At 39.5% G+C, this 27,313-nt stretch overlaps 1 protein-coding gene across 2 annotated transcripts in view; it reads left to right on the top strand.

The window, feature by feature from the left end:
* Nucleotides 1-27,313, top strand: part of SMOC2 (SPARC related modular calcium binding 2) — a 172,812-nt gene that overhangs the window by 51,758 nt on the left and 93,741 nt on the right. For both annotated transcript variants that reach the window (XM_072141169.1, XM_072141170.1), the window contains exons 3-7: nucleotides 238-344; nucleotides 1,238-1,337; nucleotides 2,317-2,364; nucleotides 4,466-4,516; nucleotides 5,438-5,512. In XM_072141169.1, the coding sequence (XP_071997270.1) occupies nucleotides 238-344; nucleotides 1,238-1,337; nucleotides 2,317-2,364; nucleotides 4,466-4,516; nucleotides 5,438-5,512 (381 nt within the window). The remainder of the gene's footprint in view (nucleotides 1-237; nucleotides 345-1,237; nucleotides 1,338-2,316; nucleotides 2,365-4,465; nucleotides 4,517-5,437; nucleotides 5,513-27,313) is intronic.

The raw sequence follows: 27,313 nt of genomic DNA on the forward strand, positions 1-27,313 counted from the left end.
AGACGGTGGTCTAAATTTCCTAAAGAATGTACTATAGATGGAGAATAGTCCTAATGTTCCATTATAACTTTTTGTGAGCGCAGGTGTTGAAAATTCATTCTCACTATAGTTAAATACTGTAGGTATACTCAAAGAATAATCTTGTGGCTAAGCTTGAATTCTTGAGATGGTAAAAATTTTGATATTAGGGGTTTTCTATTGCAATAAGGTTAACTGTTTCTCATTATTTATTTTAAGATGTTTCCAGATGTGTTGCAGAGAGGAAATACACTCAAGAGCAAGCCCGCAAAGTATTTCAGCAAGTGTTTATCCCCGAGTGCAATGATGATGGCACATACAGTGAGGTTGGTCATTGTGATTTATTTTTCAATTGCATGTGTGCTCTTTTATAATTAGTCTACAATAGTGATAGTTGAGTCTTGCCATGATCCAAAATAAATACATTACAAATCACATCAGCAGGCACTTAGACTTATTTGTAATCAAGGCTTAGTGGAGAGAGTAAATGTTTTAGCAATCTGAGCATTTAATGGCCAGACTAAATGCCTCTGAGGCTGTAGCAGATCCTAGATGCATAGATTTTTTAAGCACATTTTGCCACAGCTATGCTCTTGAAGAGAGAACAGTATCCATTTGTCTTTGGCTTTATAACTGACTTTTGATGTTATAAAATAGAAAAATTACTCACAAAAATATAAGCGTACATATTGTTCACCCCCACTGTTCTGAAGGGTAAATTTAAAGCAAATGTTTTAACAATCGGAACATTTATTGAGAAGGCTAATGGCTCCTGAGGCTGTAGAATATTTTGTTCTCTGTTTCAGAAAATAGTATCTAGTCTTATACTTTTCTATGGTTTAGACCATGTATTTCAGAATAAAATTAAAAAATAAAAAGTCTTAGCAACAACAACAATATGCAAATGTGCCTAGCGAGGACAAACAGACACTCTGCTTATTATTCTATTCTATTTTTTCTATGGAAATGTCATAAAACAAATATACAAGAGCCCAATTCATTTTTCAATCTGTTTTCTGTTGAAATCCTGAATCCTATTGTTACTTGCACCAAAAAACTTCTAAAACATCGTATACCACAAAAGGTTTTGCACACTTTTGCGACTGGTGTGACATATTGTAGGTTTCTCTTCAAATACTTAATTTCTATTTTTTAGCATATATTTTAAGATTTCTTTTAAGAATCCCTTTCATTCATTCTTTCATTGTCCTATTTATAGGTTCAGTGTCACAGTTATACAGGATACTGTTGGTGTGTATATCCCAGTGGGCGACCTATAAGTGGGACTGCGGTTGTACATAAAACTCCACGCTGTCCAGGTGAGATAAAACTGAACCTTTTTATGCTATGTTAATGGAGAATTATGGACCACTTTGCCATCTAAAGTGGTATAAACACAACACAAGGCAACTTTCTTAAAAATACTCAGGTTGGCAAAATAACACATTTTCTAATTCAATGTGATTAACAAAAATACAGCATTTCACAGATATAATTCTAATCTCTCTCTATCAGTCCTGATGTTGTATGTTTTGCTTGTTCTTGGATGTGACCATAATCTCAGTCCTTCCTATGGTCTGGCAGATCTCCCTGTCTCCTGTACTTTAGGGGGGCAGTAGGTAGAGATCACTGGAGCCACAGACACTTCCTGTCCTGCAATGTGCAGAGGAGACCTACCCTACAGATCCAAAGGAAGGGAGGGGGGGGGGCACAGTAGTGCTGAGTGTATGTTTTTTTGATAAGGAGAGATAGCAGAGTCTTATTGGGACTCATTTACTAAGGGTCGCATTTCACACTTTAGTTGGACTGTGCACCTTTTTAGGGTCTAAAACGGCTTGCACATGTATTTAAGAAGTGTGTTTGCTGGGATTGTGGCACACACAACCCTTTTGTGGTGCATCTGCGCTGCATGCTGTGGTGCATGCTGTGCCGTCGGATGGTCCAACTGATTCGGACTGAGCACCGTATTTAACTTTCAAATTGTGTCGCACGCCCTAGCACTTAAATGCACCACATAAAAGATGGTGAACTCTGTTGGACCTGAGCGGGGAAGCGACACATTCATGATTTCAGTGAATAGCCGCACGCAGAATTATAGATGGAAAAGGCACTTTCTGTGAACCCCGGTGACCCTGTAAGCAAATGTGCCCTATAATGTTTCACCTAAGCTAAAGACACAGCTCCAGTGCTGGGGCATGCTAGTGATCAGACGCTTATGGCCTATTTTCCAGATAAGGGATAAACTGTGATTACGAGGTAAACCATTTAACTAAACTTAGTTTAATGATTCTTTTTTAGGATCAATAACAGAAAAACTTCCTCAAAAAGAAGGGACAGGAAAAACAGGTAATCACTCATTTTATTTGCTGGAAATCCATACTGCAGGTATTTGTAAAAATATACTACAAGGCAGTTACATACAGTAGGCAGTATATACACAAGGCAGTACGGGTTACATACAATATTCTGTAGGTTTGTTCTTAAGTTGAATTTGTATGTAAGTTGGAACTGTATATTTTATAATTGAAACCCCAGCTAAATATTTTTTGGTCTCTGTAACAATTGAATTTTAAAAATGTGGGGTTGTCTTACAAACCAGTATTAAGAATAAAGCTTAACTGCAGACACCTTTTATAACTGTTACAGCTGATAATTGTAGCCTGGGGCTAAAGTACAGGAAATTACCAACATCCAGAGGGCTGTCTGTAACTAGGGGTCATCTGTAAGTTGGGTGTTCTTAAGTAGAGAACCGCCTGGAGATCAAAATTGGACAACAAAACACAACTTCCTAAGTGCCAATGTCAGTGCCCTGTGTATTCCCATGTGAATACATCCTAACTTGAGTAACATAGCAGTATTTCATAATTGAAGTGCATTTGGACTGAGAACTCTTTCGGCAGTGACTAAAACTCTCATTAGAAGCAAGAATAAAAAAAACAGGCCCACTTTTCCTGAGGAGCATGTTGTGTGAACAGTAGAAAAGTGGTCTACAGTTAATTTTAGTGATGAATACAAGTTTTACTTATTTGGATCTGGTGGGAAACATTGTTTTTCAACAAACTGGGGAAACACTCAACATAAAGTGTGTAATAAAGTCAGTGGAGAGATTGTCATGGTTTGGGGAATGTTTTCTGCAGCAGGAGGTGGGCCTCTGATACAGCTACATGGCAGAGTGAAAGCAAATTTGTATCAAAAAATCATTGCAACAGTAAACATTAATAAAAAGAAACAGCCAAGAAAAATCTCAAAAAATTACACTACACACAGCTCCGTTATTAGAGCCATAAGATGGCAAAATAAAGAATTTTTGAGTTTTAATTTTTGTAAATGTATGAAAACATTATAAAGCCTATAGAAATGTATATATGTAAACCCAAAGAATAAAGGAGACATGCCATTTGGGGTGCACAGTTAAAGCCATAAAAACCAAGCCTACAACAATATGGTGCAAATTCACTGCATTTGGATTTTTTTCCTGCTTCCTTGTACACGGCATGTAATATTTAATACCATCACTATGAATTGCAATTTCTTATGCAGAAAACAAGCCCCCACGCAGCTCTTTATATGGAAAAATAGAAAAGTTAAGGCTTTTTGAAGGTGGGGAGTAACATCCAAGTAATGTCCAAACGTCCAAGTCGTTGATGGGTTGAAGGAGGATAGAAAAGAATGGAAATGCAAAACCGAAAAAAGTGAATTGGGGGGAATAGGTTGTGTTAGAGTTTAATTTTTTCAAATTACACACAAATGAACACTGTCTCATTGAAAGCACCGGATTAGATATCTTTTGCACATATTAAAATAGGTATTGGAACAGGATATTACTGGGTAGGCATCCTGTTTTTTTGTGTTGAACAATGCTTTCTTTAGATGATGGAAAAACAGAATGACAGCAGTGATATGACACCAACAGACAATTGCTGAGTAAGTCCCTGAACACAACAACTGTATCATGCTACAATACCAAAATTGAACAATGATGTCTTGCATTTACTAAATAATAGCACCATTATATTATAAATATGTCCATGGTGAACATTGTGAGTTTGTGTCCCAGAACCCCGACTTTGGGGACACAAACTTCATCAAGAAGTTTACATTCAGTGTTTGGGGTTGATCCCACCAGTAATACCTGCAATTGTTGCTGGCACCGATCCTAGGTTTTAACCCTTTAAATACTGCACCCTTCATAGGTCTATATTTGTATACCTGAACCTAACCTTTTTTCAAGATTCGGCCAGAACTGCTAAACCCAAACCCAACTGGCTGGATTTTGACATTTACTGCATCATATAGCAAACCATAAATAAGTGTTCTCTTCTGATAATGTCCTGAAAATTTTTTTACATCCTAGTTCCAATTAACAATAGTTTTTTTTATATTGTAAATCCATATTACAACAGCAATATACATTTTTGTTGTAATTGAACTATTCTTTGTATTATAGATGATGTTTCTGTTCCATCATTAGAATCACAACCTCAAGGTGATGAGGAAGGTAAAAAAAACTGCTTCGTTGTTGCATTGTTAATTCTTGATTTTAAATTTGTAAGCATTTTTAAACATGGTTGTTTTAGCTCATTTGTGATATTCTGATTTTAAAGGAGTTGTCAACCTTAAGCACAGCAAATAATTAATATTGGTTGTGTAATGAAAAGTTATTCAATTTTTCAATATACTTTATATATCGGTCATTGCTGTTTTCTAGTTATCTGCTTTCTGTCTTTATATAGGAAGCTTATATGTTAACTTCAGGTAGATAAACAACAGTCCATGGTCATGTCATGTCACATAGGTATATGGCTCATTAGCATCACACAGCTTTTTTTTCATACTAGCTATGCGCCTATGTGGGATCACATGGCCATAGACTGGTGTTTATCTACAGGAAGAAAACAATGAGGCTTCCTTGCCTGACAGCAAGCAGACAACAAGCAGAGACCTTGGAAACCAAGAAGAATCCATATAAAAATTGTACTGTATTAATTATTTGCTGGAATGTCCTAAAAGTAGAAAAAACCCTTAAATAGTGAATTTAGAGTGATTCCTTGTGTGTTTTCAGATCATTATTTTATTATTATGTAGGATTCCCTTCCCACTCCTATGCCTTAGCTCCATCAATTTTATTTAATCTCAACATGTGTTTGGCCACAGTGGTGACCTCAGTTGGGACTTAATCAACCTGTGACTGGCTACAGTGATCATGTGTCAATAAAGCTAACATAGTTAAAAGAAAAAAAGCATGTAGAACAGAGAAGCATTGATATCCATGCAGTAGAGTATAAATGAGGTAAATGTTGCCTTTTTTGATGTTTTACACCATTATCAACTTTTGTTTTTACATCCTTACCACAGAATTTGTTTGTTGTTTCGCATTTTGCATATATGAAAAATCCTTTATTTTGAATTCCTTCTTTAGATTTTGCATCTCGCTATCCTACCCTCTGGACAGAACAAGTTAAAAGTAGACAAAATAGAACCCACAGAAATTCAGGTAAGAAAAGCTTTACATTTAACAGCAAGATGTAAATTAACCCATAATGGACACAGCGATTTTGTAGCTTAAGGCTCAGCCTTGTGCCGACATATGTCGCATTATACGGATATAACTTTTGAACACTTTAACTTACCAAATGGATTTTGAGAATCTTTTCCCGGAGATGTTGTACTTCATGCCAATGGTACATTTTGGTTGATATGGTTGGCATTTATTTATAAAAATAAAGGAAAACTTGGCCACTTGTAGAAAAAATTGCCTTTTTAAAAATTTTAAATGATCTCCTTTTCAGACATATATTCAGATCAAAATTTGTTACTAACTAACATTTCTCATATATATGCTCTAAGTTTTGTATGCATAGTAGAATCCACAACCACCCACAATGTTTTTATATTTTACTGTACACAAACAATGGAATAAACATTTCAAACTGTTAAGACATGCTTCAAACCTGTACACATTACACAAGAAACTTAAAGGGAACCTGTGTCCTAATCTACCCCCAAAATCCCCAAACAGAACTTTTCCCTTCAGTTTGTAAATCTTCAAAAGATTTTTTATAGCTTTTCAGACGTTAGCGCTGACCACTCTGCCTCCGGCCTGTTTCACTGATCCACCTGCCTCATATGGCCAACGTCACTCACCGCTATTTGCTGATGCTCTCCCGTGATGGAGTAAAGCAATGCATGTGCTTTGGACCTGTGAAGCTGGTAGAGTACACAGTGCTGTCAGAACTCCAAATAGCCGGAGAGTGATGTCAGCCATAGGAGGCATGAAGGCAGCGCAAACGACGATCAGGAGGCATAGTATTGGAAGGCTGTATTGGCTTCCACGTGTTCTGCGGCAGAACAGCATGGGGCAACTGTTAGGTATTTTAAGCCAATGACTGCATAATGTAACATCTTTATATACAAAACAATCAGTTTTGCAGGATGAAATTCTTTAGATGCCCATGGCAACCAATCAGAACTCAGCTTTCATTTTTCCACAGTAGTTTATAAAATGAAAGCTGAGCTCAGATTGGTTTCCATGGGCAACTAGAACACTTCTGATAAATCTCTCCCATGGTTCTTTTTAGTCAGCCTTAATAATAAAAAAAACAAAACAATGTAGAGCATTAAGCCTAGCTTTTTTCCATCTGAATCTTGGGCAGTACTGTATTAGTTTCTGACATTTATGTTTTTGTTTTCTTGGAGAACCCCAAAAAATAATTTCCATTAAAGAATTAATGGCATATCCCAGAAAAAATTAGGATGTATGGGGGTTCATTTAAATAAATTAGATTTTGTTGCAGTTCCCTGCAGCGATGACACGGCATATTGATATGAGGAACTTAAAGGGAATAGTGGGAATATTTTAAGTAAAGTAAATTTAATCTAGGGCTCCAACTACCCTTCACAGTTGTAAGGTGATTTCCAAATTAACTGTTATAATCAAAATGGCTACCGATGCCTGGATGAAAGCAGAAACCAAAACACACACTCTAGTCTCTTAGAAAATGCAGACTCACAATCTTTTTTCAGCTGCATATATAAAACAAAGAAAATTATCTGCATAGGAGTGTGAAAAGATCATAAAATGCTGCAATGCTAAAGGCTAGCCTGTATTTACCAGAACCTTCCATTTAAGACATTTTCCCAAAGAAACTTCATTATTGGACAAATTCTAGACTAGGGGGAAACAAAATGTTTATATTAATTGTCCTTGTGTTAGCTTTGTGTAAGTCACAACATGGCCTCCAAGAAGAGAAGCTACCGGAAAGACAAGGTAACAATAGCGAGCACAAAGTAATTTCTAAACAGTTCATACAAAATGATGTTTGAATCATGACATGGCTGGACAGTGGACAACATGACCTCCGGCTAAGACAAGATGGCAGCTGGGTGAACAAAATGGCATCTGGAGAGAAAATAGATATTCTCTCACATTTCCTCCCTTTTGAGTCTTGCAAAAATGTAACCTTCTTAAGGAACCTCCTCAAACTCCAGGTACCTTCAGGCAGCTAAACCCTTATCTGCTGGACCTTTTAAGACTTCATCAGGTTCCCCAGAGGCCAGTCGCTAAAGGGTTACAGGTCTGCACACTCAAATCACATAACTAAGTTTCCTTAGTTCACAGGTTTGAAAACATCATCCTCCACTCTGGGCACTTCTCCTGTCATGGTTCTTCCCACCCAGATGACCATCAGGGACATGGTGGACTTGATGAGGGGGACCATATAACATGCAAAAAGGGACAAGAGCAAATCCACAATTTCCTATACCACCCCAACTTAAGTCAAGAAACCCTCCCAATTCCCCAACCACAAAGTGAAGGATGAAGTGTCCACTCAAGAGTTTCCTGGACAGCCCTTTAATATTTTCCAGGGTCATGGGTAATGGATCCATTGGGTGTCATTTGGGATGTACATGCAACAAGCCGCTCCCACTATTTTACAGACTCCTCCCTTCTCAGCAAGGATCATGTCCAAAGCCATGCGGTTCTGGAAAGCATCTTGGATATAATTCACAAATCTCTGTTGATTACAATAAAAACAATTAACCCAATCAACATTTTTGCTCATAGCTAAATGGGGAATAATGGACTCTAGACCTGCCCATATCTGATTGTCGGCCTTGAACTTATCTGGGATCCCCTTTGGTACTCCCACTGTATCTATGTAAACATTGTAATCTAGGTGCTTCCCTCTTAGAACTCTAGAATCCCTTGGCATTCTCTACCTTTTCTCTGGATAATCATCCTTATCCTTGGGGATGACGAAGAAGGAATGCACAAATTTTATCACTGTAAACTCATCTTCCCAGCCTCTAGGCAGGCTTAACCTGACTCTTCTATCCCCACAAATCCAGTACATATCAGACACTGCTAATACATGGTTACCTGTGCAGTCAAAGTTGTTGCACCAACTATAGGTAAAGTCTCCTACCCTGGGGGCATTCAGGTCGGCCCTATAGATACAGAGATGGTCATGGTTGGGGTATTCCTGAGTCAGTCAAAAGAAACCAGCTAGCAACAAGAGTAAGTAAGTTTGCAATAGAAAGCATGAAAGCATGCTGGCTTCCCTCTAGCTTCACAGATGTGGTGTTGTCAGACTGGACCGTCGTAGTGAGGCTCCAGACTCTCTGTGGTGTGTCTCTTTACCATCACATAGGGGCACATTTACTTACCTGTCTTGTGCAATCCACAAAAGTGCCTTGTCCGACCAGAATGCACATCTGCTGTGATTCATGAAGATCGTGCGCCCGATATCCTGCGTGTGCCGCTTCCCCGCTCTGGTCCGACAGAGTTTACCTTCTTCTTCCTGGTGCATGTAATTGCATTGTCTTGCGACACAATTTGAATGTTAAATCCTGCGCACAGTGTGAATCAGTCGATTTGTCCGACGGCCCGCCCCCTGATTTCTGTCGCATAAAAGCCGGCGCCGCTGTGCCAAAATCCGATCACGTGCGACACAATCCCCTTAAAAATACCTGTCACAGTGGTGCAAATCGAGAAAATTTCCAAAATCCGACAATAGTGCGATCCGTGAACCCTTAGTGAATAAGCCCCATCGTCTCCATGTTTCAGGGTATGGGCCCTGAGGTCTCTGTATGCATCTGGAAAGGAATCAGAAACACTTTTGGAACTTTTCCAAGGCCTGGCTCAACTGTATAACATATTCCACCTGGTTTCCTGCCATCAGCTATGGGTGCTGTGGTCCTAGTCTGCGTGCACAGCCAAAAAGTATCTCAAAGGGGGGCAATCTTGTATTTCTGATGGTGGTTGATGGTGGTCCTGACTGAATAGAGGGCAAAAGGAATGCACTCTGGCAATGGTTTCCCTGTTTCTTCCATGGCCTTCTGGATCTCTAACTTAAGCCGTTTTGTCTTTCAACCCTACCGCTGGCTTGGGATTATTAAGGGGAGTATAGAGCCAGTTCTACACTCAAGACAGGAGTAGTTCAGTCTTTACCTGTCCAGTAAAGTGGGTTCTGTGATCGGACTCTATGTTCTCTGGGGGTCCAAACCTGCAGAAAATCTCAATCACAAACTTGTTGGCTGCACTTATGGTAGTAGCCTTGGTCATGGGAAAAACTTCTGCCCACCCCTGAAAAGAGATCAATGCACACAAGCACTGGCACACCCTCTCTCCCAAAATCCAGGTCCCATCGGCATCTGGGCTCTAGCTTTCCTACACCTCCTTCTCTTCTGACGACACTCAGGCCATCAGGGACTGGAACACCTGTGGATCAAATTTTTTTAGCTCAGTACTCAAGCGGACAGACTCTGGGTTCCATCTGTGCAGCTTCCTTTGCCACCCTATTGACCACATCATTGCCCTTGGCTTGTGGGGTTACCAATTATGTTTGCTTTTACTTTTATTATCACTACATCTTGTGGAAGTAAGAAAGCATCCATAAGCTCTTTAATCAGCGTGCCATGCTTATTGGGGGTCCCTGCAGAGGTGAGGAAATCTCTAGCCTTCCATATGAGTTCATATTCATTTTTAGACCACAAAACTATACCTTTAGTATAGATGTTTGCCCTTTAGCCTTCTGCCAGCTGCAGCACTTCCTTGAGTGCTGTCAACTCCTACTCCTTCGCTGACTTGTGTGGAGGGAGTAAAAAGGCAAATGCAATATTGGAAAAGGTAAATCTTTATTAGGTACAACAAATATGAATATAAAATTATTTTAAAACCAAAGGAGAGGGGATGAAAACAGAAGTCTCCCAAATCCCAGTACATATAAACATATAATGCAGCTATAATATGAATTATGTCTTATGCAGTATACAAAACTGTACAAATATATGTCAAGTGAGATAATCCCCCAAGCGATTCAAATGGATATACTGCAATGGTACATGTCATAAAACATAGAAATATGTAATCACATTACCATAGAAATCATAGCTAGGGTTGAAGCAGAACACAGATGTCCCATGTCAGGGGATGAGGTCTCTTTCTTGATGGGGAACAGGTTAATCATCACTGAGCTAACAGGAAAGGAGTCCCACATCAGTTCTACAAAAAAAAGAACTAATTCTGTTTAGGGGAGAGTGTGTTGCTGACGCCCTCCTCCATTACCACCCCCCGAGTCCCAGACTAGAGTGTGGGCAGTCACTTCGGTAATGTCTCTCCTCCCCATAGATGAAGCATGCCCCCCATGAGCTTGGCGTTCATGGGTCCGGAATTGCTGTCAGTCTTACTTTGGCAGTGGTCTGTGAAACTGCTGATCCTGGCTTTCTGTAACATTCTTATCAGTCCCTCTGTATGCCAGCCTGGCAGAGAAGTCTCTAGTCCATTACGCACAACCCATCCCATTGACAACCCATTGACAAAACAGTCGGAAAAGTAACTGGTAACTGTCAAGTCATACCCCATGTGTCCAAAAGCTGTATACAGTTCCCTCTTGGAACTCTTCCACTAACTGTTTAGGTCTCTGCTTTATTTCATCTAGGCATATGGGGTTGTCCCTTCATTATCTCTAACCTAGCATTATGTGCTATCTATAAAGTGCTGCTAGTTGTAGTTTTCATCATCTTTTTGATTAAGTCCCACATTCCCACAAATTAAACACATTCTACTCAAAATCTCCAAGCCTTGCCAGGTACGCTTAAATGAAGTGTTGGTGTTGGTCAAAAAGGAAACATAAATCTTAGGCTCCGAATTGACCAAAACTGGTGTCAAACATTAGTGCTATTTTTTTGTTTGTGCCGCTATCCTTTTTAATATATTCATACTTTTTTCAAGAGGTCATCAGAGTTCATTTCTTCCAAAGTACAATGTGTTTGCTAGCTCCCCCTGGTGATCAAACCAGGGAAGTGTCACTAGGTTTGTTTTTTACCAGTTCATCCGAAACACCTTTAACCTATGTAAACACCTGAACATACCTTAAAAATGATAGCCAGCACAAACGTAGCACTAACGTTTGACACCAGTTTTGTAGGGGAAAGGTGAACACAACTTCCTCGTTCCACAACTTTGTCAACCCAGAGTGGATCCAATTTAATATCCGGGCCAAGGCTACTGCTGTGAAGTAGCCATTGAAATCAGGTAAGCTCAGTCCCCCTTGTAGATTTCTACAGATTAGGGTCCCCCTAACTATCTGTGGCAGGGATGATCACCATAGGAAACGGTTGACTATTTTCTGTCATTTGCTGAAGAAATGGTTGGGTATGGCCAGTGGGATCATCTGAAAAAGATATAAGAGGCGTGGTAGGACTGTCATCTTTATGCAGCTTATCCGGCCCATCTTGATCTGTAAGAAACTGGCATAGTTATGAGAGAAACGTATCTGCTGGGATACATATTCCTAAATACACATTATCTACTGGTGGCCAGGAAAAAGAGATATTCTTTTTTTTAGCAAATTAATCGTTCCAGAGTCGAGTCCAAACCCCATGGCCATGCTTTTATTGATATTTATCTTGTAGTTACAATAGAAGCCAAAAGTGTTTAACGTTTACATTGGGGGTGGAGTAACTTGATGGGGTCCATAATGTATAACAGGACATTATCTGCATTTTTAGACATGGTCCAACACTTTTATTCCGGCAATGTTCTCATTAGAGAGAATGGCTACTAATAAGTGCTCTATGACAAGAACATAAAGAAGTGGGGACAGTGGGCACCCTTGGCAGGTGCCATTATCAATGGCGAATGTGGGGATAGAGTGCCATTGATACGGACCTGCCCATGAGGGGAGTGATATAACGCCTGTATTTTTGCCACAATGGTCAGCTCCAGGCATATCTGGGAGAGGGTTGCCCTGAGGAAGCCCAAGTCAACCCTGTTGAATGCTTTTTCAGGGTCCAAGGAGAGCAGCAGAGCTGGGGATGAAGAGCTCTTTACATGGTGTAGCAGGGAAAACATTTTCAAAACACTGGAACTCTTGTATCGTGATGACCGTTAGCCCTAATGGTGGCAGTGCGAAAGGCCACTGGACCAAGGGTCCACTACATCCCCTCAATTGGGATCAATGACATTGTAATATGTAATCCACCTCTCACTAACTCCTGTAGGGTACACGGCAAACTGAGTTAGTCCTCCTGGGATGTTTCAATGGAGAGATGCCGACGTGGCCTTTGACATTGATGTTGCGGTGTTTCTCTGCCGGAATCCGGTGCAGAGTTCCATGTAGAGGGTCCTCCCCCTGGTCAGAAGGGCAATAAGATGGGAGCATCCAAATCTGGAAGTGACATTGGTGGAAGATTCAGATCTTGGAATAAGGTGGAGAGATCTTCTGGATGAGATAGGCAGACCTGCATCGCACCTGCAACGGGTGTAGAGTGTGAAAGGGAAGCCCCACCTGTAAGAGATGTTTGTGTTTTGTAGGATGGAGAGGAGAGGTCTGAGGATAGCCTTTGACGTAGTGTACATCGTGATAGGTCTGGGTAGAATGTAATCTTTGCCCCATCAAAGTCCAGTTGACCTCTGGCTCGTGCTTTTTGCATTATTTGTTCTTTGATGCTATAAAAATGTATCTGACGTATGACATCTCTTGGCTTGGAAGAATCTGAACTTCTTGTGGTCAGTCAATTTCCATAGCGGCGTCAGCTGGTTGGCCTAAAAGCATATTAAAGATTCCTATTAGAGTTGCAACAATGTCAGGCTGATGTGTAGCTTAAGGGAGGCCTCATATTCTGATGTTATTACAACAATTTCTGTTTTCTATGTTGTCCTTATATGATGCAAAGTGTCGCTGCATTCTCCTGAAGGTGGTCTATATCTTCTTGCACCACTTGGAGGTCTCTGTTCCAGGCTCATTTTAAGTCAGATGCTAGATCATCCATATCTCTCTTAGAAAGTAAGAGAGCTAGTAGTGCTTGCTCTGGGTGGCCTTTTAAGGTAAGGGCAGCAACCTCTGTTGTAGGGAGGTCAGTTACAGTTGCAGAGACCCAGACACACCTCTTGCCTGTGGCGGGATCTGTGGTCTTTGTTGAGTTAGTGGTCCCTGCGGCCAGGGGGGAGAAGCTTAGAACTTCCACATTAAGGCGTGTTGGGGTTATATGGATCTCTGCTGCCCTGCACATAGTGCGTTTAGGTGGAAGACTATGACTTCTTCCACCGTCTGTGACTGAAGTTGGTGCCACAACTTGATGTAGCGCTAATGGGCTTTCCAGCACCAGGTCTGTGGGGTGAGGCTGTGTGCCCGCCATGTTCTTGTCTGCCCGTGTGGTCTCAGCAGCTGCAAAGGGCCTGGAAGGTTGGGTCTCCGGGGAGCAAGCCATGGTGCCATCCCAGAGGCTGGAGTAGAAGATGGTGGCGCCAAATTGCCGTGCCACACGATCTGGGGACTGAGCAGGAGTCCTGGAGCAGGAAAGAAAAGTTTCTGATTGGTGTAGCCGATACTGAACGCCTCTGCAGTCCCTTTTATTCCCTGCTGGCTCCCGTTTTCCCCATAAGTGGAGTTTTAAGGTCCTATATGAGATGGCCCGTAGCGGAGCTCCTTTCAGACTCTTTTTAATAATGTTATTAAAATGTTATCAACTCATACCAGAATCATTACTACTTTGGTGCCAAGCATATGAATGTAGATTTCTAGATATTATCGCACAACTGAGATTAAAGCCTTCATTTGTTATTACAGGCAAGCCCCATTTAGATTCATAAATCAAAAAGATTTTAGCAGCTTGACAGAAGTGTATCTCCATTTTCTGTTTATTTTATGGTTGCCAAATTCAGGGCTATAGCAAAACACAATTTGAAGCCGAAGTGACGACACTGTCATTGTTAAGGATGAAAGGAACTGAAAGCTTCACATTGACCAATTAAAGTAATTTTATATTTTCCCTCTGAATAAATGTTCTAGACACTCGAGTCATAAAATTTCAGATAACTTTTTCTGATTTTTTCTGATTTTTTTGAATTTTTTTGCAAGGTTTTACATTGTGTACTCTTCTCTTCATAATTAAAGTAATGTTGTGAATCAGCTTTAAGGCATAACATGAAAATGATACATGAAGCCTGAGCCTATTCTGATGAGAATAAACCCACTTGTAGTCACGACAGATTAGATTTCATTATCTACAGAGTGATAGTCACTGTGGTAATTTCACAGGCTAGTAGAATCTATGGAGCTCTGTACCTTTAGAGTACATTAACAAGGAAACGGAAATAGTATATTGTGTAAATAGACAGAAAAACTATTTAAATTACAAAAGTTTTAAAAGCTTCTAATGGCTAACTCTGGCCATACCCATTAGATTGCTATTGCCTGAATACTTGTCTGGCTTGTTTCTCATTAAAAAAAGGATAAGGCATGTTATTATTTAGTATAAAGAATTTTGAAACTTTTTTTTATATATAGGAAAAAGAGTTTGTTTATTTATTTCATCACATATATTTTAAGCTCCATAATACTAAGAGTCCTTTTCATTCTACTGACTACTTGCTTTCAGATTTGGAATGACCATTGGGAGGAATATTGATAAAATGTATATATGTGTTATCTTAATACTGATGATATGTATTATTGTACTACATTAACGACTACAGATAATGAACATGTAAAACATACATTGCTTAGAAACAGGTTTTTAAAATAACCTTCTAAATGGAGCAGGTCAAGGGTTAACTTAAAGTTTCTCCAAAATTAGGGATAAATGCCTTTGTGAGTCCTGAAACTAAATTTCTCTCACAGAAAAATGTTGGTTAACCTAATTGCATACCTTTTAACAGGGAAAATTTACCCTAAGGCTGACAGAGGATTGGCAGATTTCTGGTTCTTAAAAAAGCCACTGTAGAAAAGAAAACTGTAATGAATGTAGTAGTAAGTGGACCTGGAATATTTCCAAACAGGTTAAAAGACAATTGCTTAGATATAGGGATGCACAAAATGATGCAGGCGCTGTATTGGCGGTTGAACAAGTCTACTGTTAAAAAATATACATTCCAATAAAAAGTCGCTAAAATGTATAATAAAAAATGAGTGTTTAACTATACAGGATAAAATAAATTTATGATGAGTTTTGGCTGGGGGACTCCAGCCTTCATCAGGTACTGAGAAGTGTGTATATAGTCACAGACAAGACTCAACTTTAAATATCATCCACGGTAACGGCCCCCATTTTACTTCTGTCTAATTATTATAGATAGTGAAGTATTGTGTATACTAACTTCCATAAAGCAGTAGTTGAGCTCCCTAGCGGTGAAATCAAATAATAGATTTCCATTGAGATTTTTGCAAGAATGTTTGCACATAAAAGGTATGTCTGATCTGGCTATATCTATGTATATTCTTTATAATACTGCACATGACTGTATCAGTGGTCACAAATTGTATTTACTATCATGATGGTCCTCATTGCTGAGGTGATGACTATTTTGTAAGTTACAAGATCAAAGTTTTTAAAGGCCATCTACCATCAGTTTAGTGATGGTAGATGCAGGCCCGGCGCCAGCACCCGGCTAACCCGGGCAAGTGCCGGGGCCCCGGGGTACTGGAGGGGCCCACGGATCTCCCCGGGTCAGCAGGACAACTGCCCCGCTGCCCAGGAGATTCCTTTCCTCTCTCATTGCGATCTGTGTCCTCCGGACACAGATCGCTATGAGAGCATTTGCACTCACTGCTGAAGGCTGAAGGACCTTTGATGATGTCATGGTCACATGACATGCCTGGGAAAGCAGTAACAACACGGAGAGAGCTGCATCAGGTGAGGGGGAGACATGACAGGGGCCAGGGAGGGGGTCAGTGTGTATACAGGAGGGGGTCAGTGTGTATACAGGAGGGGGAAAGTGTGTATACAGGAGGAGGGGGGGCAGTGTGTATACAAGAGGGGGTCAGTGTGTATACAGGAGGGGGTCAGTGTGTATACAGGAGGGGGTCAGTGTATATACAGGAGGGGGTCAGTGTGTATACAGGAGGGGAGGCAGTGTGTATACAGGAGGAGGGGGGCAGTGTGTATACAGGAGGGGGGCAGTGTGTATACAGGAGGGGGGCAGTGTGTATACAGGAGGGGGGCAGTGTGTATACAGGGGGAGGGGAGGAATGTGTACACGGGGAGGGGGGGGGGCAGTGTGACTACTGGAGGGCGGCCCATAAAGGGGCCCACTAGGGCTCTGTCGCCCAGGGGCCCACTAAAATCTGGAGCCGGCCCTGGGTAGATGTGTTCTAGCATGAAGTTCCTATCTTTTATTACAACTTATATTACAACTTATCTATGAGAGTGTCCTCCCTTATTTTTCTGTCTAAAGGAAAAGAACCTAGTGACATCAAGAACTGGATGCCGATTGCTCTATTGAATGTCAAGAGGAAGATTCTGGAAAAAGTTTTCTAGATTAATTTGCCCCTGGCACTGTTGGCAGGCTGTCAGTTTGCCACAGTAGAAGGGCAGTATATCCTAGATATGTAATACTCTAAGGTGTGGGAGATATGACATTAGTCTGGACCGGGTAAAGCCTTTGACAGGATTGACCATGATTATCTATGGGTCTATGTTATCTATGTTGAAATATGGTATTCCAGGACAATTTATAGAATTGCTGAGAACTTTATATAGAGAGGCGAAGAGCTTTCCACCGATCAATGGTTGCCAAGGTGTCATTTTTAAAGTAGGGGGAGTGAGACAGGACTGCAGGAATTTTCAGGGGGTGTCTGTCCCCCAACTGCTCAAATGATGCAATTGTGGTCATATCTGAGCCTTATGAGGCAAAAATGGTTTCCACAGCCATCAGAAGATACTTGGATGCCTGGGAGCCTATGTGCAACCTTGAGAACAGTCTCAAGGATATCTGTTGACGCTTGGCTTCCTCCCCCAGTAACTTGAGTATGGTCTAATGTGGTGTGTCAGAATGTGGAAGCTGGAAATGTCATATATAGCAAGTAGCACTAGGAGAGACATTTACTATAGGATATGTTGTGCTTTCTTCCACTCTGCACTTGCTGTTAGAGACTGTATAACCGCCTTTCTCCCAAGTTCTTGGTTGTCACTATATGGAAAGCTATTTGTCAGAGGTAACTTAAAATTTGCGAGTGTGAAAGTGAAAGTGTCCTTTGGGTTGTCAGCAGAAGGAGACTATGGAGCACTTCATCCCTGTGTACACGGATAAAACATTTATGTGTTCTGTACAATTTATTTGTACAAACACCTAAAAAAAATTGTAAAAAAAAAAATGAAAACATAAAAATCTTTTTTTTCTGTACAGAGAAAGCTGTAACAGAGAAAAATCCCAAATGTCCGATTTGCATTTTTTTTTTTTTACCATTTTGGCACCCATAAAATTTTTAAAAAGGGATAATTATATTAGACTGTTCCTAAGATGGTATCAATGAAAAGTGAAGAAGGTCCACAAAAAATTAAAACCATAAACAGCTCCATACACCAAGGAAATATATTACCAGGATGTGCCTCGTCTACCAGGATCTGCTCTTCTTTTAGCTTCTTAAGCTCTTTTTATGAAAAAAGGTGTTAAAAACTATGCAAATGAGCCTGAGGGGCTCCAGACTCCCTTGTCATCTACGGAGCCTGAAGCCCCTCAGGGTCATTTAAATTACTTTTAACACCCTTTTTCATAAAAATAAGGGCTTACGAATCTAAAAGAAGAGCAGATTCTGACATAGGGGGAACGCACCGACATGTAAGTGTGCTTGGTTTACAATCTGTCATTCTAGTGGTAGAAAATAAGTTACAGGATGTTAGAATATCTCAATAAAAAGACTTTTTTTTCCAAAGATTTTATTTTATTTACAGGTATTGCAAATAAAAAAAAAACTATATAGTTGCATCTCTGTGATCATATTGTCCCAAAGTATAAAGAGGTGTGAATTTTTGGACTACAGAGTGTAAGTGGCAGAAATCTTCTAAGGAAATGGCACAACTTCATTTTTGTCAGTTTCAGCAATTTAGAAAGTCAGCAGTACCTCCAAATGATATACATGGCCTACACCCAGTGCCTCAAAATGATACACATGCAGAACTTCCAAAAGATAAAATGCATTGTTATGAAAATATAATACATGTAGTGCTTATAGATTATATACATGCAGCTCCTCCAAATGATATACATGCCACTCCTCCAATTATACATTCAGCGCTTTCAAATTATAAACATGCAGTGCCTCCAAATAATATACATCCAGTGCCATCTAAATGATATGTATGTGGTGCTTTGTAATTATATACATGCAGTGCCATACAAATAATATACATATAGTGTCATAGAAATATACTGTATGTGGTGCTTCCAAAGAACATATATATAGGTGGAAAACATTTATTTAAGGTTTTGGGCTTGCTTGATTTATCTTAGTGGTTGCTATATGAGGCATGTGAGTCTATTGGTTTTTTGAGACTTTCATCTAAAAAGTTGCGCAAAAGTCACAAATATTTAAGCAATCCCTTCTATACTATTGCCCACACCTGATATGGATTGGAGTTATTTTGCGCCAAAAGTTGTGACTTTTTTAGAGGTTCACATCTGGATACTTAAGATGAATCAGGTGCAACAGTAAAAAGCTCTTGGGAGGCGGGTAATAAAGTTACAAATTTTGTGCCAATTTTGGTAAAATGTCGCCAATAAAAGAGAAAAAGAGCGCTGTGCGGACAGGAGAACACATACAATATAAAAAAACATATAACAGGATAGATTGAACTGTATACATAGCTCTACTTCTCATAAACGGTATATCATTATACATATGGAGAAAACAATGTAAAACAACTATTGAAGATAGCAGGATGCAGGGAACCAAGTAGGCAAAAGAATGTAAGTAAGCAGTGCTAAAAGATACGACTACAAAAAAGATGGACATATTTATAAAAAAACCTCCCATGTCGTTTTTATCATTAAGTCCCAGGGGGCCCATGGCGTTAGTTTTCAAAATCCATCGTGCCTCTCTCCTCAGCAATTCTCTATGACGATCGCCGCCGTTAGGCGATACTGGGACATGTTCAATGCCGCCGAACCGGAGGATACGTGTGTTCGCTTCATGTACCCTGTTCACATGTTCTATAAGTTTAGGAGCACCTCTACCACTTCTTACTGACTGACAGTGTTCGCTAAATCTAACATGTAGAGGTCGAATAGTCTTACCAATATAGAAATGGCCACAAGGACAGAGGATAACATATACTAAGTACTTCGATTTGCAAGAAAAAAATTGGCGTAAAGGTACTTTGACTCCTCCTATGCATAAATTTCACATTTTAATGTTTTGGGAACAATATCTACATCGGCCACAACAGAAATTCTATTGAGCCAATTCTTTTGTAGATCGGGTAAACAGCTATGTGCCAAAAGATCTTGAATACTTTTTTAATTTTTCTAAAGGAAATTAAAGGAGGTAAAGTAGTTAAATCTTTCAGTATAGGGTCCTCTGCCAGTATATACCAATTCTTATGGATTGCGTTTTAGATTTTTTGAGCCATGGGGATGTAATTAAACGTGAAAGTAAAGCGTTTCTGTTCTCTACGTTTATTTTTAACATGCTTAGGGTGCAGAACGTCCTCGCGTTTCAGAGCTGCTGCTTTTTGAAAAGCTTCATTTATAATCTGAGATGGATAACCTCTTTTGAATAGCCTTATTTTAAGGTCCTCAAGTTGGGACAAAAAAGATACTTCTTCACTTTTAACTCATTTTAGGCGCACAAACTGGCCATATGGAACTGCTGTCTTAACGTGTTGTGGGTGATAAATGGTGTAAAGACTATTGGTAGCTGTTCTTTAGATGGCAGTGGTCAATGTAGAATCCTGTATCTTAACTAGCACATCAAGAAACTTGCATTGTGTGTCTGTGATTTTGGATGTAAAAATCATGTTCATAGTATTGGCATTGATGAAAGCCATAAAATCATGGAATTGTGCCTCTGTCCCTGACCATACGACGAAAATATCGTCCACATATATTAAAAATGAATGTATGTATCTGGCGAATTGGTTTCCCTCTGTGAAGATATATTTGTCTTCAAAAACAGCTAGAAAGATATAAGCATATGTACAGGCCATGGGGGTACCCATGGCCGTTCCATCTATCTGCTTGTACCAGGTATTTTCAAATCTGAAAGTGTTGTTAGTGAGGATGAAATAGATCGCATCACTAATGAAATTTATAATTATAGTCTTGTGAATCTTTGGCAAAAAATACCACCCCGGTTTTCGGTTTTCTCCACATGTATAATGATATACCGTTTATGAAAAGTAGAGCTATGTATACAGTTCAATCAATCCTGTTATATGTTTTTTATATTGTATGTGTTCTCCTGTCTGCACAGCGCTCTTGTGCACCGCTAAGCAAATTCACTTCCGCTATGCACAACAGCGTCTCGGTTGCTGGGTTACTGTAGGAGTAATGTCTCATCAGCTGCATTAAGAACAAGGTGAGGACGGCACACTCTAGAGGCTAGAGAAAGTGCTGGACAGCGCGAAACGGCTGTCGCCTTGCTTGACCCCCTGTTCCTACCTCTACCCCACTTTGGCTGAATCATGTCGGACTGATTCTATTCTGAAACTGAAATAAAGAAACTTCCAACGGCTGAGTGCCACAATAGTTTCTTCCCTCATTCCCTAATCCATAGTAAAAATATGACAGCGCAAATTGACCAAAACACAATGAAAAAACAACATTGGCCTACGCTTTTTAGGCGTGCATCACACCCTTAGTCATGGCTCACATATGTAGAATTTGCAGGTGATATATACCCCATACGCCCCCCCTTCAGTCACAACTCTGTGAAACAGGAAATGGTGGGTATAAACCAATAGAACATCAATCGTAAAAACATTTGAATATAAAACCATATACACTAAGATAATAAGGAAAAACTACCTATGTAAAAAACACATCCAAAAGACCATATATAAACAAGCCTTTACTCACATCCACCGCTGTAACGAAAGCGCGTCCCAATTGAGGCAATCAGGTGCCCAGATGCCCAGCTGAATCACAGCACATACGTCCCACTCCATGACTAGAACCGTCGGGACACAACTAGCGAATATACGGCGAAGCACTGGATGACGGCAAGAGCTGAGGTACAGAAACAAAATAGCAATCATGAAAGGTGTATAATGGATTGAGAGAAAACAGAACGATAATCATGATACAACTTGAAAACCTTGTGGCCATTCGGCTATAGACCTGATAAAAAATTAATACAGCTTTTTCTCAGAAATATTAGTATTTCATGGCATTTATGTAACTAAGCAAATCATCTCTCCTCGGCTCTTGTGATGTGTTTCAAAATGCAAATACAACGCAATCAAAAAGCGATAGGTGACTTCACCCTTAATACCATGTGCAGCCTCATATGTCACCATCTCCCTGGGGTGTGACTACAGTGCTTAAAAGTGCAGGACACAGCCTCATATCCAAAATTTACAGTAGTGTCCACTCCTGCATAAAACCCACTCACATTGCTTGTGTCCATGTGGATTTGAGACATTTGCAACAAAAACTCTCAAATAGAAGCCAAAATGTGTGACTTTAGCTCCCATAGGACACATTAAAAATTTGTGATGACAAAAAAAAACCAATAATCACTGTATACACTCTAGAACCGGTACTTATACGGGTCATAAACCTTAAAGCAGAAGGCTTTATCCCCCTTCATAGCATCTGTACTGGAGAACAACAGTTCTGCTTCTCTTCATGCAGAATTGTATTTAAGTGAATCTCTGCAGTATATAAAGCAAAAACATCCATGATTCCTCACTTTTTCAGTAGCCTCTCCACTTTGAACACCTTGACATGTCATGATGTCCCAGATGGTATTAATACTCACAACTGATGCCCTTCACAATAAAAGTACTCCCCCTTTTCTGGCTCTATACAGATATAGTGCCAGATATGTGTCCCATATTGTAAAAATTGTACTCCATATTAAGCAAAGCCTTCTATGCACACATTTTTTTACCTTTTGTATTTCCATTCAATAATAAAGACCCTTTTTGTACCTCATACAATAGAAATGCCATTTTGGCGTGATTTATAAGCCCCGCACTTTAGCTTATAAGCCCCTTGGCTCCTTTAGCATAATTTTGAAAGTTTATTTTAGAAAGAAGGAAGTCATGGATAAGAAATATGGTTTATCAAGCTGGATTTTGATGGTAGAGTTTCTTTTAAGGAAGAGTGTTTTAGCTAAACCATATATAGATAAAGCAACAGTGTCAGGTTCTAAATATTATGAGATTGTGTTAGATGCAGATTTGCAACAGGTGAAATACAATATGGAATTCAACAACATTTCTGCAGCTTTACGTTTAACAACTGGCATAATTAACAGCATTTTACTCCATACCTCAAACAAGTTGTAAACCAGTTATAAATATAACACTCCTCTACAGTCTAGTGTGCAAAGCATATGTAACATTACATTGCAAGTCAGAACGTTGAATTTTCTGCTAGATATGACTTGAATTATATGTTCAGGCTAGTAAAAATATATAAAGCAATTGGAAGTGTCAAAAAGAACTGGCTAGCTCTTTTGACATCTACTAATAATACAAATGGTGAACAATAATGAGTGGGTTGGGCGAAATTTGGGTTAAACATGTTCATCTGAATACCGGGAAAAGTTTTGGCTCAGGACTCAGACTTCAGCATGAACTTTGACTGAAACACAAACCTCATTGAAGCCAATGGGGACGCAAATTTTATCACCCAAAAATGACTATAAATAGGGATAGTAAGGATTAGAGAGCTAAGAAATCTGGTAGTTGCTTTGCCCAAAATGAACAATGGAAAGTATTTAAAATAATAACATAAGAAATCATTAAAAAATGTATTTAAAAAATGATGATAATGTCAAAGCGGTAATAGGCACTCTGGGTGTTCAGACTCTGTTCTTTACACAGAGGATTAAAGCATCAATGGAAAAACCATACATCTGTCCTCTCACTGTGGTCTTTGAGTGTTTTAAGTGAAATTTCATTAAAGCAGAATTTGTCATTTTTAAGTTAAATTCCAGCACACCAGTTAAATTTCATTAACATTGTACATCTTTGCCATCCACACCCTCATTCTCCAACATAAATTATTGGGAATTTCTCAACTCTGTGTCCTATATGCTGGAGAGGCTGCCTATATATTAGGCAGTGGGTGGGGGCTGCCTATATACAGGGGCTGCCTATATACTAGGGAATGGGGGGTTTTATACATACTGAGGAGGGCAGTATTGCCTGTAAACTGGGGCTGCATTGTGCTGGGGCTACCTATATAGTGGGGGATGGGGGAGCCGCAGTGTGCTGGGGTTACCTATATACTGGAGGGGGGGCTGCAGTGTGCTGGGGCTTCCTATTTGTGTGCTAGGCCTAGAAAAAAGACTGCACAACCTTTTGATCACTTTCTATTTAAATAATGTGTTGTGAAATGGCAAAAAAGTGGCAATTCAGAAATTTGGGGGCTATTTTCTGTAACATGGTTCATCGCTGGGAATAACTGTTTTTATATTTTGATAGAGTTTGCATTCTATGTTTCTGTTTTTTTAATGTATTTTTGTATGCGTTATTTTTTTTACATCTTTAAACTTTTTTCAAAATTTCTTTTACACGTACAGTTTAATAAGCACCCGTGTTTGACAGCAAAGCAAATTGCAGACTAATTGATTGGTTAGTTTGAATATGGCAGCCATTTGAGTAAGACGTGTTTCATGATTTTCGCTAAGATGGAAAAAGAGTAATATCATTCCGTAATTCGCTTTTTGTTTTTGGATGGGAAAAAATGTGATAAAATGAGATAAAAGCAAAGTTGGATGCTGTTTATGGGGACTCTTTGCCATCTATGACCACAGTTAGATATTGGTTCAACAAATTTAAACGTGGGCAAACATCCGTTTTTGATGAGGAGTGACCAGGACGCCCGGCAGACGTGGTAACCGAGGAAATAATTCAAAAAGTCCACGACATGATACTCACTGACCAACGAACGAAAGTGCGCGAAGTAGAGGCTGTAGGTGTGTCGGCCGGAAAAGCAATTCATTCCATACATCATAAATTGGCGATGATAAAATTGTTGGCCTAATGGGTGCCGCGATTGCTCACGGTGGACAACAAGCAGATGCGGCTGTTAACTTCGAAGCAGTGTTTGGAATAATTTAAGCGAGATCCAAAGGAGTTTTTGCATCGAGTTGTCACAGTTGATGAAACCTGGATTCATCATTACACACCAGAAACTAAGCAACAATCAAAACATTGGATTTCTTCTGGTGAATCTGCTCCAAAGAAGGCGAAGCTGGTCCTATTGGAAAAGGAAGAAGGATCACTGGACAATACTACATTGAGTTATTGGACCGCTTCGACAAAAATTGAAGGAGACACGGCCGCACTTGGCAAAAAAGAAGGTGCTGTTTCAACACGATAACGCACCAGCACATTCACCTGGAGTTATCGCCGCCAAACTGCATGAATTGCGTTATGAATTGCTGCCGCACCACGCATATTCACCCGATCTGGCTCCCTGCAACTTTTTCTTGTTCCCTAACATAAATAAATGGCTTGCGGGAAAGTTTTTTTTAGCTCAAACGTGGAAGTCTTCGCCGAGACAGAGGCATATTTTGGAGAGTTAGACAAATCCTATTTTTTGAGGTATTGGGAGAAAAGGGTAAATTTGAAAAAAAATACAAAATTTGAAAAAACGGTGTCTTCATTTCTAACACAGATATATTGAACCACCCTCGTACTGTAGTTCTAGATACAATATGGTACTTTTAGGCTTTTTTAGGTGGTCTGATTACTACAGTATTGCAGTATATTGTAAATTCACTGGATCTGTAAAATAGCCTGCTGACAGCAAGCTCCTTTACAGATCCTGCTATGACAGCTTTGGATCCCTCTATTAGGTCTTTCTGCCTTTTCTATTTGTGTGTTTTGACTTAACTTGCACCCTGACATAATCCTCTTGGGTTGTCTTTGGTTTGAATGGATTTAAAAAAACAACATATGACTTGCATCACAGCAAAAACCCTAAAAGATATAGGTTGGTTTTGTGATGGCATTCTTTGAGAAATTACTGTAGGTATCTCATTCCCGTCATGATTTGCTTTAGATTAAACTTAAAAGTTTGCTTTACAAATTGTCTCCAATTTTCTGGGGACACATATTTACTGGAATAGGCATGCCCATGATATGATACTTGTGAAGATGTAGAGAGTTGTTATATTGACAAAAAGTGGATGCAATTTAACCCCTTCACACTCTGCGATGGATATATCCGCTGCAGAGCTATGATGGGTGTATGTTTCCTCCGTTCCTCGCTCCCCCGAACATCATCGGGGGGCGCCGATCGGTTGCCATGACAGCCTCGGGTCTTCGTCAGACCCGAGGCTGAATGGTTTCAGACGATTCGTTACAATGAGCCGGTGGCTCATTGTAATGAATCAAATGCAAAAACGCTATATACTGCAATAATGAAGTATTGCAGTATATGGGAGGAACGATCTGACTATCTAGGGTTAATGTACCCTAGAGGGTCTAAGAAATTGTGAAAAAAAAGAAAAAAAAGTTTAAAAAAATGTGAAAAATTAAAAAAAATATATAAAAAATCAATCCCCCTTTCCCTAGAACTGATATAAAATATAATAAACATTAAAAATCACAAACACATTAGGTATCACTGCGTCCCAAAATGCCCAATCTATCAAAATATAAAAACGGTTATAACCGCCGGTGACCTCCGAAACAGGAAATGGCGCCCAAATGTCCGAAATGTGACTTTTACACCTTTTTACATGACATGAAATGTCATGAAAAGTGATCAAAATGTCGCATAGTCCTCAAAATAGTAGCAATAAAAACGTCTGCTCATTTTACAAAAAATGACAGAGCTCCGTACACCAAAGTATGAAAAAGTTATTAGCACTTTTTTTTTTCCTTTGTCGTACACATTCGTTTAATTTTTTAAAAATGTATTAAAACGCAATAAAACCTGTATAAGTTTGGTATCACCGAACCAAGGAATAAAGTAGAGGTGGTATCCGGAGCGCGCGGTGAAAGTCGTAAAGACTGAGCCTACAAGCATGCACATGCATTTTTTTAAATTTTTCTGCATTTGGAATTTTTTTCCTGCTTCCCAGTACATGGCGTGTTATAAAAAAATAACATCACAGGAAAGTAACATTTTTTTACGCACAAAATAAGCCCTCACACAGCTCTGTACACGTAAAAATGAAAAAGTTAGAGATTTTTGACGGTGGAGAGCGAGAAATGAGCGAAAAAACCCTGCGTCCTTGAGGGGGGTTAAAGAAATCTCATTCACTAGTTAACTTGCTGTACAGGTATACAAGCTCTAGCATATCATTCTATTGTAACGCAATGGATAAAAACTGAATATGCTTCTGTTTGTTACAAAAGAAATCACTAAGTATTTGAGTTTTAAAATCAATCACCCTAAAATTTTTACAGAATTTTAATCTTTTACTTTCCTGTAATAACTGCAGTAGTGAGCTGAAGGGTTTAGAGAAACATAATGTTTTTCAGAAATATAATGTCTAAATATGTAACCTTACCTTGTAGTTTTCAAGTATTATCATTAAAAAAAATTAAAAAATAAATCACATTTAATGAATAAGCTATTGTAAAGCAAGGAATGGAGTATAAATAAGACCTTATCCGTCAAGGCAAACATAGTGCTTGTGGTCAACAACTATGTTTTTTGGAAGAAATGCTCTTGCAGTCTGTATATGTGGATTAATTTTGGAGTCAAAAAAGGGTTTACCGTACATATTCGAGTATAAGCAAAGTTTTTCAGCCAAAAATGTGCTGAAAAACACAAACTCAGCTTATACTCGAGTCAAAAAGCTGACCAAAAAAAAATCTTAACTCACCTTTCCGGCGGCCGCACAAGTCTTCTATGCGATCCCTCTGGCTGCGGCACCAGGTC

This window comes from Engystomops pustulosus, chromosome 3 (genome assembly GCF_040894005.1).
Source record: "Engystomops pustulosus chromosome 3, aEngPut4.maternal, whole genome shotgun sequence".
In the NCBI taxonomy this organism is placed as follows: domain Eukaryota; kingdom Metazoa; phylum Chordata; class Amphibia; order Anura; family Leptodactylidae; genus Engystomops; species Engystomops pustulosus.